Consider the following 14,367-nt stretch of genomic DNA (forward strand, 5'->3'; position numbering starts at 1 on the left):
GTGCAATTCATCCCCCGCCATCACCTCATGTTTCAGCATGATAATGTACAGCCCCATGTCGCAAGGCACACAATTGTTGGCAGTGCAAAATTCCTAGAAGCTGAAAACATCAGTTTTTTCCGTGGCCTGCATACTCACCAGACATGTCAGCCATTGAGCATGTTTGGGATGCTCTGGATCGACATGTGAGATAGCGTGTTCCAGTTCCTGCCAATAATCAGCAACTTTGCACAGCCATTGAAGAGGAGTGGGACAACAACTCTTTGTGTGAAGGAGATGTGTCATGTTACATGAGGCAAATGGTGGTCACACCAGACACTGACTGGTTTTCTGATCCACGCCCCTACCATTTTTTTCAAGGTACTGTATCTGTGAGCAAAAGATGCATATCTGTATTCTCAGTCATGTGTTATCCATATATTAGGGCCCAATGAAAGTATTTCAATTGACTGATTTCCTTATATTTACTGTAACTCAGTAAAATCTGACATTGTTGCATGTTGCATTTATATTTTTGCTCAGTGTCCAACTGGGGTAAGGTGTTTAAGGTCAAACATATTACGTCCTTTTTTGGTGCAAAGTATTTCAAAATAACGTATGCTTTGCTTTGTTTAATCGTATGCAAACATCTTGAAGCTACAGCATGCATGTTCAATCTTTCCTATTGTTTGCAGTGTTTTGTCTTAAGGTCTTGTAGTCAACATTAGTCTCCATTCTATCCCGTTGTCTACTTATTTCTAATCCGGTGACCAGGCTCCCAGTCTTCAAGATTAATAAAAAACCCTGCTTCACTGGACATAATAATAGGGAACATCCTGTCCCCCCCCACCCCAGGGAGTTGGTCTTCAGGCTCAGGGGGAGTGTCCCTGTCTCTCTTCCCCAGCAGGAGGCAGCATGCTGGGCCACGACCTACCCGGATGACGGCTCCACGCTTCTGGAGCATTTGTCTCAGAACAACCCCACACCACAGAAAGTATGCGCTCGCGTGCTCCCTTCACCATGGTGATGGTCTGATCTGGCCACATACTGTAGGGAGAGAATGTTTCCAAATGGAAAAGAGAAATTGAAAAGCATTTCCATTTGACAAATTCTGTTGGTTAAAAAGAAAAAAAGATCCCTTTTCCTTCTTTAATGCCCACTGAACACAACCTCTTACAAATGTAATGTCCTTGGTGATTTGACCCTTGGATGAAAGAATATAATGTGACATTGAGGCCTTTACTTCTTCTACATTGAACTTGAATTGTAAGTCTCTGTTCGTGAATTGTGATCTACAAGGCGCTAGCATAGCAGTAAATACCAGACTAATCTTTCAAATCACAAGCCCATTTATTTGCAAAACAAACAAAAACAAACCAGATAAAATCAAAACAAATTGGAGGGTTGCAAACCTCTGGGCTAGTTTCTTGCCCATGAATAAGACACCCTTTTGATACCGGAGCTTGATACAAAACAGAGTCACAGTCCAGATCTGCAGTGTTGTACAATGATGTTTAAGTCTTTACAAAAAAAGGTTCTGTATGAGTATAAACATTATGTACATCTTGTAGGTGGGATCTCAACACAGCATGAGGAAACAGTTTGTCAGATATCAGATTGAGAAAATGTTATATTTCCAACACAACTAAAAGAAACTCGAAAAAGGCCATATGTTCCTGGCTGACAGTTCTTCCTATCAAATCCTCAGCTCTAGCTCCTTTTATGATTTTTTTGAACCCATCCATAAAGCATCCTTGCCACATTACTCTTCCAACATCAGAAACAAAGAATTGCTCCTCCAACTACCTCTACCACCCTCTCAATCTATTTCTCAAAGTCAACAAGACACTTTTTACATGAATGTTCCCTGAATATTAATACATGTCATCAGGTTGACTCATTGATCCTGCTGGGTGAGACCCCACTGTGGCTTTAAGCAGGGGGTTAAGGGACAGGGGGATTAAAGGTCAAGGGTCACTATGAGGGGGGGTCATCTCCGTGGATAGCCTTGTACTTGGTCATCTCCTCTGGAAACACCTTCCCCAGCTCAGAGATCAGCAGGCTCTTGAATTTCTGCAACCAAAGACAGAACAGAGGGGTCAGAGAATGAAGCTGTAGATTATTTACTGTTATTTAGTCAGGATCTTTATGGTTCTGATGGTAATAAGACAGTATAATGGGCTTATACTGTATATGGTTAGGACACATCTTAGAATGCATTATTTAAAAAATATTTGTTAGTTTATTTAACTAGACAAGTCAGTTAAGAACAAATTGTTATTTACAATGACGGCCTACCGGGGAACAGTGGTTAACTGCCATGTTCAGGGGCAGAACAACAGATTTTTACCTTGTCAGCTATTAATTCCAGCAACCTCTTGGTTACTGGCCAAACACTCTAACCACTAGGCTACCAGACAATCATACCCTAATGCATTGTACCAGAAGGCTTTGACTAAAAGTGTAACCAAGACTATTTGTCATCAAGTAATTTCCTCAAAGTACTGATCTTCAATTTCTAGGCCGTTATTAGGCTTGAATCTACTGCCACTTACCGTCATGGTGTCAATCTTTCCTTTGACCTGCTCGTTCTTGGCCAGGGCCCTTTCCAGACACTCCTTAGTGTACAGCTGGGGGTTACGCCCCTGGTCTATGTATCTGACAACACAAGACAAAACATTACATCAGTTGAGTTAGGCTGAGGGTCTGTGACCAAGTGGAGATCTGAGGGAGAGAAAGTGCTGGTACACGGGTGACTGTCCTTCCATTATGCTCACCATAGTCTAGCATGGCCATCCTCCGAAAACTAATCTTGTTGACTTGACTATTAGAAGTCTGGAGAACTTAACTATTGGATTTTGCATTTGAATGAGAGCTAGGGATGGGCATTTGAAATGGACTTCACTATTAAAATAATATATTTTTTGGGCTATCCGGATAGTCAAAATGCATGCCTTTCCCTAATGTCAATAAGCCTGGTCTATTGCTGTTTTGGTTAGTAATTTTTGTCTTATTTCACTGTAGAGCCTCCAGCCCTGCTCAATATGCCTTAGCTAGCCCTGTTGTTCCACCCCTCACACTAGAGGTCTACCGATTAAATCGGCAAGGCCAATTAATTGGGTCCAATTTCAAGTTCTCATAATCTGTATTTTTGGATGCCGATTATGGCCAATTATATTGCAATCCACGAGGAGACTGCGTTGCAGGCTGATCACCTGTTACGCGAGTGCAGCAAGGAGCCAAGGTAAGTTGCTAGCTAGCATTAAACTTATCTTATAAAAAACTATCAATCTTAACATTTTCTCTAGTTAACTGCACATGGTTGATGATATAGTTAATAGTTTAACTAGCTTGTCCTGCGTTGCATATAATCAATGTGGTGCCTGTGAATTTATCATCGAATCACAGAATACATAGCCAAACGGGTGATTTAACAAAAGCGCATTTGCGAAAAAAGCACATTCGTAGCATCAATGTCACAAGTTATATAACCAACTGCCTTTTTTAAAACCTGCATAATATTTTTTTTTAAACCTGCATAATTAGTTTTAAAAAAGTAATGTTAGCAGGCAATATTAACTAGGGAATTTATGTCACTTTGCTTGCGTTCATGGTAAGCAGAGTCAGGGTATATGCAGCATTTTGGGCCGACTGGCTCAATGCGAACTGTGTGAACCATTTCTTCCTAACAAAGGCCGTAATTAATTAGCCAGAATTGTACATACTTATGACATTGAAGGTTGTGCAATGTCAGAGCAATATTTAGACTTAGGGTTGCCACCCGTTCGATAAAATACGGAACGTTTCTGTATTTGACTGAAAGAATAAAGGTTCTGTTTTCGAAATTATAGTTTCCAGATTTTACCATATGAATGACCTAAGGCTCGTATTTCTAAGGGTTCATTATATTAGAATTAAGTCTATGATTTGATATTTGATAGAGAAGTCTGACGGAGCGGTGGTAGGCAGCAGCAGGTTCGTAAGTGTAGCGTGGTTCGTTCTGCGTTGTGTACTTTTAATTAGGACGCTGCCGCAACTGGAGGTCTGCTGGTTGAATTATTTTTATTTGCCCTTGGCGCGGTCCTAGCTCTCAGGCACCTTGCTAGCCAAAGGTCAGGCAAAAGAGAGCAGCAAAAATAAATAATAGGTGCTGCGTGCACACATTCAGTGCACAACAGCGCACCATACAATACAAGTAAAATGATATAGAACATAATTCGGACAAAATAAAAGACATACCTACACGAGAAAGAAACAACACAGAATATTTTACCCCTTGGCGCAGTCACAGCTCTCAGGCACCTGCGCAAGCACATGGACACTCACTCAAACACTGTCCCAAGTACTCACAAGTTACAATAGGTACCCTAGTTATCGAGCTTTGTGAAACTTGTTACCACAAATCTTTATATTGTCCACATTGTAACAAACTTATGGTTGCATAACAGCACATTGTGTAACATTACCACGGTTTTATATTGAACAATTTCAGAGCCAAGGACAACATACCTTGCTAGCCAAAGGTCAGGCAAAAAAGAACAATAAGGGGGTACGGAAATACAGATAACCCACGATGGGCCAAACCAAAATATACAAAACTTTACAATCACGTGTATGTACAATATTGATATGAAAAAGTGTTTGTACACCAAAAAATAACATTAGCAGCTGTTAAAATTAAAAAAAAAAATACTCTGAATTATTATTATTATTATCAAATTATTATCATCCCCTCTTGACCTGGCCTATTTGAATTGGTCCGTGTGCAACTTGGTGCATAATCTAGGGGAACACAATCACAGTGCTACATAAGCATTCATTCAAACAGCACTTTCCTGCATTTGCCAGCAGCTCTTCACAGTCCTTGAAGCACAGCTCTGTTTATGACTTCAAGCCTATCAACTCCCGAGATTAGGCTGGCAAATACTATAGTGCCTATAAGAACATCCAATAGACAAAGTTACATGAAATACAAATGGTTTAGAGAGAAATAGTCCTATAAATTCCTATAATAACTACAACCTAAAACTTCTTAACTGGGAATATTGAAGTCATGTTAAAAGGAACCACCAGCTTTCATAGGTTCTCATGTTCTGAGCAAGGAATTTAAACGTTTTTAAATGGAATTGAACCTTTTTAGATTTTTGAAGGCCTTCCTAAGCCAGGATTCAAACACGGCTAGGACATCTAGGTTGGCGGAGTGTGCTAAAGTGGTGAATAAAACAAACTTAGGGAAGAGGCTTCTAATGTTAACATGCATGAAACCAATGCTTTTACGGTTACAGAAGTCAACAAATGAGAGTGCCTGGGGAATGGGAGTGTTGTTGAGGGCTGCAGGGCCTGGGTTCACCTCTACATCACCAGAGGAACAGGGGAGGAGTAGGATAAGGGTACGGCTAAAGCCTAAAAGAACTGGTCGTCTAGTTCGTTCGGAAACAGAGTTAAAGGAGCAGCTTTCTGGGCGCAGTTGGGCCAAAAATAACAGATATTTAGTCTCAAATAAATAATGAAACATGTTCAATTTGGTTTAAATAATGCAAAACAGTGTTGGAGAAGAAAGTAAAAGTGCAATATGTTCCATGTAAAATATGTGCCATGTAAGAAAGCTAACGTTTCAGTTCCTTGCTCAGAACATGAGAACATATGAAAGCTAGTGGTTCCTTTTAACATGAGTCTTCAATATTCCCAGGTAAGAAGTTTTAGGTAGTAGTTATTATAGGAATTATAGGACTATTTCCCTCTATACCATTTGTATTTCATTAACCTTTGACTATTGGATGTTCTTATATGCACTTTCGTATTGCCAGTGTAACAGTATAGCTTCCGTCCCTCTCCTCGCTCCTCCCTGGGCTCAAACCAGGAACACATGGACAATTAGCGCGCTCTAACTAGCTAGCCATTTCACTTCGGTTACACGAGCCTAATCTCGGGAGTTGATAGGCTTGAAGTCATAAACAGCGCAATGCTTGACGCACAACGAAGAGCTGCTGGCAAAACGCACGAAAGTGCTGTTTGAATGAATGTTTACGTGCCTGCTTCTACCTACCACCGCACGGTCAGATACTTGTATGCTCAGTCAGATTATATACAATTTATGACACGCTACATAATATCTAGTAATATCATCAACCATGTGTAGTTAACTAGTGATTATGATTAATTGTTTTTTTACAAGATAAGTTTAATGCTAGCTAGCAACTTACCTTGGCTTAATGCATTCGCATAACAGGCAGCCTCCTTGTGGAGTGCAACGAGAAAGAGGCAGGTCGTTATTGCGTTGGACTAGTTAAGGTTGCAAGATTGAATCCGCCGAGCTGACAAGGTGAAAATCTGTCGTTCTGCCCCTGAACAAGGCAGTTAACCCACTGTCCCTCGGTCCCTATGTTCTTAACTGACTTGCCTAGTTCAATAAAGATTAAATAAAGGTGTAAAAATAATAATAATATATATATATATATTTTTAAGTCTGCAAATCGGCACCCAAAAATACTGTTCCGATTAATCGGTCAACCTCTAGTCTGAATACCTGGGTAAATGTAATTGCATTTGAGATATAGCTAATATACCTATATATTATATAGCAAAACAAATCTAAAAAACTTTTTTTGCTTCGTCATTATGGGGTATTGTGTGTAGATGTATGAGGGAATAAACTGATTTAATCAATTTTAGAATGAGGCTGTAATGTAACAAAATTCAAGAGGTCTGAATAATTAACGAAGGCAATGCAGGATACGCTAAAATATTCTGTCAAACCTTGAAAGACTTTTGTTTTTACAAATGTAGGTTATTTTCATACTTATTTTGTTTAGGCTATTTAACAGCTTTCAGAAAGTATTCATACCCCTTGACTTTTTCCACATTCAAAATGGATTACAATTGAGATTTTGTGTCACTGGCCTACACAAAATACCCCATAATGTCAAAGTGGAATTGTGTTCTTGGAAACGTTTACAAACTAATAACAAATCAAAAGCTGAAATGTATTGAGTCAAGTATTCAACCCCTTTGTTATGGCAAGCCTAATGAGTTCAGGAGTAAACATTTGCTTAACAAGCCACATAATAAATTGCATGGACTCACTCTGTGTGCAATAATAGTGTTTAACAGTTATTTTTTAATGACTTCCTCATCTCTGTACCCCACACTTACAATTGTGTAAGGCATCTCAATTGAGCACTGAATTTCAAACACTGATCCAACCACAAAGACCAGGGAGGTTTTCCAATTACTCGCAAAGGGCACCTATTAGTAGATTACAGAGAAATTATTTTATAGAATAGCTTGTCCTATCACTTAATCCGGCATAGCCAAAGATACGACAGTTGCCAGAGAGGAAGGAAACCGCTTAAGGATTTCACCGTGAGGCCAATGGTGACTTTAAAAAAGTTAAAGTATTATGGGTGTGATAGGAGAAAACTGAGGAAACTGTAGTTAGTCCACAATACTAAGAATGACAAGGAAGCTTGTACATAATACAATTATTCAAAACATGCATCCCGTTTGCAATAAGGCACTAAAGTAAAACTGCAAAAAATGTGGCAAAGAATTTAACTTTATGTCCTGAATACAAAGCGTTATGTTTGGGGGCAAATCCAACTCATCACCGAGTATCACATGTTATATTTTCAAGCATGATCGTCGGCTACATCATGTTATGGATATGCTTGTCATTGGCAAGAACTAGGGAGTTTAAAATAAAAAGAAACTGAATAGATCTAAGTAAAGGGAAAACCCTAGAGGAAAACCTGGTTCAGTCCATTTTCCAACACACTGTGAGAAATTCATCTTTCAGCAGGACAATAACCTAAAACACAAGGCCAAATCTACACTGGAGTTGCTTACCAAGACGACATTGAATGTTCCTGAGTGGCCTAGTTACAGTTTTGACTTAAAATAGGCTTGAAACTATAAGGCAAGACGTGAAAATGGCTGTCTAACAACGATCAACTTGACAGAGCTTGAAAAATTGTTTAATGAATAATGTGCAAATATCGCACAATGCAGGTGTGCAAAGCTCTTAGAGACTTACCCAGAAAGACTCAACTGTAATTGCTGCTAAAGTTGATTCTAACATGTATTGACACAGGGGTGTGAATACTTATGTAAATGAGATATTTTATTTTCAATACATTTTTTAAAAATAATCTAAAAACATGTTCTCACTGTCATTATGGGGTATTGTGTGTAGATGGAGGAAAAAAGGTCTATATTTAGGATTTGTACAGTTTGATAGGGAAAAAGCATAGCCTAAAGATAGACATTCATTTTTAGCCTACGCCAATGTTCATTCAAGTGCTAGAAAGAATGTTACAGGCAAAACGTCAGTATAGGGACAAAGTGGAGTCGCAATTCAACAGCTCAAACACAAGACTTATGTGGCAGGGTCTACAGACAATCACGGACTACAAAAAGAAAACCAGCCATGTTGCGGACACTGACGTCTTGCTTCCGGACAAGCTAAACACCTTTTTCGCCCGCTTTGAGGATAACACAATGCCACCGACGCAGCCAGCTACCAAGGACTGTGGGCTCTCCTTCTCCGTGACCGACGTGAGTAAGACATTTAACACGATGCAATCGCCATCGCACTGCCCTATCCCATCTGGACAAGAGGAATACCAATGTAAGAATGCTGCTCATTGACTACAGCTCTGCATTCAACACCATAGTACCCTCCAATATCATCATTAAACTCAAGGCCCTGGGTCCTGGACCTGGCAATTCACCCCCAGGTGGTGAGGGTAGGAAACAACACCTCCACTTCGCTGATCCTCAACACTGGGGCCCCACAAGGGTGCGTGCTCAGCCCCTTCTGTATTCCCTGTTCACCCATGACTGTGTGGCAACGCACGCCTCTAACTCGATCATCAAGTTTTCAGATGACACAACAGTAGTAGGTAGTTGATTACCAACAATGACGAAACAGCCTACAGGGAAGAGGTGAGGGCTCTGAGAGTGTGTTGCCAGGGAAATAACCTCTCACTCAACATCAACAAAAAAATTGAGATGATTGTAGACTTCAGGAAACAGCTGAGGGAGCACCCCCCTAATCCAAATTGATGGGACCGCAGTGGAGAAGGTGGAAAGCTCCAAGTTCCTCTGCGTACACATCACTGGCAAACTGAAATGGTCCATCCACACAGACAGTGTGGTGAGAAGGTGCAACAGCGCCTATTCAACCTCAGGAGGCTGAAGAAATTTGTCTTGGCACCTAAAACCCCTTAAAAACTTTTACAGATGCATAATTGAGAGCATCCTGCCGGGCTGTATCACCGCCTGGTACAGCAACTGCACCGCTCACAACCGCAGGGCTTCTCCAGAGGGTGGGGAGGTCTGCCCAACGCATCCCTGGGGGCAAACAACCCACCCTCCATGACATATAAAGCAACAGATGTGTACAGGAAGGGAAAATCATCAAGGACATTAAACCCCCGAGCAACTGCCCGTTCACCCCACTATCATCCAGAAGGCGGGGGTCAGTACAGGTGCATCAAAACTGGGACCGGAAGACTGAAAAACTGCTTCTATCTCAAGGCCATCAGACTGTTAAATAGCCATCAGTAACACATTAGAGGCTGCTGCCTATATACATAGACTTGAAATCACTGGCCACTTTAATAAATAGAACACTAGTCACTTTAATAATGTTTACATATTTTACATTACTCATCTCATACTGTATTCTATTCTAATGTATCTTAGTTTATGCCGCTCTGACACTGCTCGCCCACATATTTATAGATTCTTAATTCCATTCCTTTACTTAGATGTGTGTATTGTTGTGAAATTGTTAGATATTACTGCACTGTTGGAGCTAAAGACACAAACACTTCGCTAAACCCGCAATAACATCTGCTAAACATGTATGTGACTAATAAATGTTGATTTTGTGCTAAATAATCATTTGTTTATCTTTTACATGAATGCACAATTCATAAGTTATTGAAAATAATGTTTGAGACAACTCAGACACCGACTCATCATTAATTCATATTCTGGTTGCGCTTTTTGAAAGTGCTGCTGCGGGAGCATATGACCGATTGCCTGTTGTGCGGGACATTAATAAACACGGACAATATTACTATAATAAACACTGACAATATTACAAATATTAGTTTATCATTTTAACTTGTCAAAGTAACATTTACTGCAACTTATTGACAGTAGCCTGTGTGTTGGCATATATTATTGGCTGTTTGATTTGCAAGGAGGGATTTTCTGACGGCACAATTTACTTTGCCAACACTTTGGTCAAGTAACGCAGAAACGTACCATGTGTGTTTATACTTCCTATTCGATTAGTCTATCTCTCTCTCTCATAACTATACTATGTTTTTATTTAGGCTATTTTCAAACAACTGTCTGAGTTGGAACTCTGTTAGGCCTATAGATTAATTTGATGGTTGATCATGAAAGAGTAGGTTATGCCTAAGCCAACAAGTCATATTCAAATCGAATGGGGATTGGGGAGAAAAAGGGAAATTACGATTTTAAAACAATAAGCCAGACGACGGAGTGTCCGCTGTAAAAGGCCCATGATCATCAGACATTGGAGGGGGGGGGAAAAATCACAGTAGGCACTGTCTGACAATTTGCACTGCTTTGGATCTCTCCTCTCTTTGTACAATCTACATTGTCCTCTTGCCTTATGCTAATATTCTAACTACCTTATATGTATTGAACATTTAGGCTATGGGGAAAAGGGTATAGGCCAATTGGCATGTCGCCCTGCTGTGTGCTCGGTGGTAAAATCGTCCAACCCTAGTGGCAATGTGTCACTAGTTTCCATCCAACTTCCCCAGGCTTTCAAAAGTAAACTACAGATCTAGACATGGGAAAGTGTATGTTTAAGTTGGAACATCTACTCACTCAAAAGCCTCGAGAGGAACGTTAATCTCATGTAGCTGCTGGCGACATTTCTCAATGTCCTGCAGTCCCGTGATCATGTAGTTTCTGAAATGCACAGGAGTAGAGACGTTTCAACAACTAGCAGGCAAAATCATCAACCACAACTACCATACAACTAACTTACTACCTCAACATGACTGTCACCGTTTAACCTAGTCTGTAAACTGGTCATCTCTGTATGCAAGGAGATACCTACTGCAGGCCTCATCCTCCACCTGTTCTGACAGCCACATTCTGTTAAAGGTCACCAAAGCACACATATCTCTGGGTCGCTCCGCTTTTCAGTTGACTGCAGCTAGCGACTGGAACCTGCTGCAACAAACACTCAAACTGGACAGTTTTCGCTCCTCATTCAAAGACTCAATCATGGACACTCTTACTGAAAGTTGTGGCTGCTTTGCGTTATGTATTGTTGTTTCTACCTTCTTGCCCTTTGTGCTGTTGTCTGTGCCCAATAATGTTTGTACCATGTTTTCTGCTGCTGTCATGATATGTTGCTGCTACTATGTTGTTGTCATGTGTTGCTATCACGCTATGTTGTCCTTAGGTCTCTCTTTATGTAGTGTTGTGGTGTCTCTCTTGTGATGCGTTTTTTAATCCCAGTCCCTGTCCCTACAGGAGACCTTTTGCCTTTTGGTAGGCAGTCATTGTAAATAATAATTTGTTCTTAACTGACTTGTCTAGTTAAATAAACGTTAAAGAAAATAATATGTGCAGTCTTTTATACCCTTTTGTGTGTCTATGACCGCGATGTGCAACTTTTAGTCCTCGGGGGGCTGGTGTCACTTTTTCCCCAGTTCCAAGTAACATGCCTGACTCCATTTAAATAAACTAATTATGATCTTCCGCTTTTTATAAAGTGTGACACCACTCCGGCCCCCGAGGACTGGAGTTGCCCATCCCTGGTCTATGACATTGACTGTACTAACTAGCTATCAACGTAGCTAACTAACTTAACTATGTGGAGGCTAGCTAGCATTGGTTAACCATAATTTTACGTTTGTAAACAACTCGTGTATTGATAACTTGGGGAGTTAGTAGTAACATATTTAAGTGGCTAGCTATGATGGCTAGTAATACTAGAAACACCTAGCTAGCTAACTGGCATCACTTACAGTTTTTGATTGAGTCCTGTTTGACTGCTAGGTTGAAAGTCGCTAACGATAATTCCCATCTGTCGAATATTTTCAACGAACTTCTCGAGATGCTCCTCGAGGTTATCAAATTTCTCAGCCATGTCGCCAACAAAACGTTATGTGTTCATTTCTCATATATTTGTGAAAATATAAAACCCCAGACAAAGCCTTTTGTCAATTCATCACAATGCTAATCACTTCCCAGACCCCCATGGGGTCGTCACTAGTTACCACAGCCACAAGGGGATCATTAAGGCTAAACCCCGCCTATTTCTAAAATGTATCTTCTTAAAATCTGATTTTAAAACAAACCTTAACCCCAACATTACCCACACTGATAACCTCACGTCTAACCTTAAATTAATAGCAAAAAGCACATTTTTGTTTTCAACCATTTGTACTTTGTGGCTATGGTAACTAGTGACAAACACTCCCATGGCATACTGCTTTCCGGAAGGGTGAAAGCCAATCATTGGCGAATGTGTAGTTGCCGTAGCGACAGACTGCCGTCTGCAGCTCAAGATTACCGCAAAGCATCGTGTTCTGAAATGTCGAAACATTGTTGCAAATAACATTGATTTTAAAATGTATCATCCTCACCATGCATGTGTAATGCAGTGAATTTGCCTGCATATATGTATAGTTTGGTGGACAATGTTATGTCAATGTTTTCAATTAATAAAAGCAGTGCAGTGAAACATTAAAATATACAAAATATAAAATAGAGTAAAAAATACTTTGTAGGCTACTTAAGACAGCCTGTTTGAAGCCACTTTGTAATATAATAGCCTTAACATTAGGCTATAGGCTACACTAAATATATCCCCACCTCTCTTGTCCTGTTAGGATAGAACATAAACATGAATAAGCTACAAAATAATTTAGAGGACCAGTTATTTCAGTTTTGGAAGTATGCATGAGTGGGACACATTTTGGTAGATAGCTATGAAGACAATCAACATCAGTTTACCCCTACTCTAGTGATGCTAATTTCAATTAAGGTCTTATCTAAATGTTTATGATCAAACAACTTGAAAATGTATTATTCAGTGGATGCTACAACCACTAAAAGAAAATCAGACCCATACGTTTGCTAAAGCATGGCTTTCAGTGTTAGTGGGACACTTTAGTAAATGAACTGGGACACTATTTTTCTCATTGGAAATACATTAGTGTTCCACTTGACCTCACACTTGTCATGAACTCATCAATAAGACTTTGTAGAAGCTTGTAGATAACACACTCTGTTTTTACAATTTTGTGACAACAACCGTTTAAAACAAACCTATCCATGCCATTAGAAAATGTATTTGAAAGACATTCCAAGATCTTGGTGAAAATCTAACTAAGGGAGTCTGTACAGCTTTTACTTGATCCCGAAACACCTCTACTATCCCCCAAATTCTCTCCCCGTTCATAAATGTAGACTCTTTTCTATCCTCCATTTCTTACATGTCAGGTGCTTGCTTCCTTTCTTTCTTTTCCTACCCTTATTATATCCCCCTGATTCCTTCAACCGTCATCATATGATGTTTATTTACTATATAGCATCTAAAATCGATTCAGAGATGTTATGAACAACTAAAACAACATATTTCAGTGTATTTATAGAATATCTAATGAAGGGAAATACATTTACATGTATTAAAGGTTTGTTTTGTAGCTGAAAAGGTCCCACTATTCAAGCACAATTCAGGGGAAGTGGAACAGCACTAAAAATCTAATTTCATAAAATAATAATAACTTTTTACATGAATGGCTATTATATACTGAGCAAAAATATAAACACAACATGCAACAATTTCAACAATTTTACTAAGTTACAGTTCATAAGGAAATTCGGCCCTAATCTATGGATTTCACCTGACTGGGCATAGGTCCACCCACTTGGGAACCAAGGCCTACCCACTGGGGAGCCAGGCCCAAACAATCGGAATACGTTTTTTTTCCCACAAAAGGGATTTATTTGACAGAAATACTCCTCATTGTCGTCAGCTGTCTGGGTGGCTGGTATCAGACGATTCCTCAGGTGAAGAATTCGGATGTGGCGGTTTATGGTAGAGAAATGAACATTCAACTCTCTGGCAACAACTCTGGTGGACATTCCTGCAGTCAGCAAGCCAATTGCACGCTCCCTCAAAACTTGAGACATCTGTGGCATTGTGTTGTGTGACAAAACTGCACATTTTAGAGTGGCCTTTTATTTTTTCTGTGTATAGATCATAAAAGACCACTGGATCTTTTATTTCAGCTCATGAAACATGGGACCAAGACTTTACATTTTGCTTTTATATTTTTATTCCGTATATATTTACAAATAACTACTAATTTAACACAAAAA

The 14,367-nt window shown here is 39.8% G+C and overlaps 1 protein-coding gene across 1 annotated transcript; it reads right to left on the reverse strand.

Moving 5' to 3' along the window:
• Positions 1 to 1,310: 1,310 nt before the first annotated feature.
• Positions 1,311 to 12,471, reverse strand: LOC109881133 (mediator of RNA polymerase II transcription subunit 10). Its single transcript, XM_020473291.2, has 4 exons — positions 12,006 to 12,471; positions 10,852 to 10,935; positions 2,535 to 2,637; positions 1,311 to 2,052 (listed from the first exon to the last, which is right to left on the reverse strand). Exons 1-4 carry the CDS (start codon positions 12,125 to 12,127, stop codon positions 1,957 to 1,959), a joined length of 405 nt encoding a protein of 134 aa, XP_020328880.1. The 5' UTR covers positions 12,128 to 12,471; the 3' UTR covers positions 1,311 to 1,956.
• Between the last annotated feature and the right edge of the window lie 1,896 nt (positions 12,472 to 14,367).

This window comes from Oncorhynchus kisutch, linkage group LG14 (assembly GCF_002021735.2).
Source record: "Oncorhynchus kisutch isolate 150728-3 linkage group LG14, Okis_V2, whole genome shotgun sequence".
Classification (NCBI taxonomy): Eukaryota; Metazoa; Chordata; class Actinopteri; order Salmoniformes; family Salmonidae; genus Oncorhynchus; species Oncorhynchus kisutch.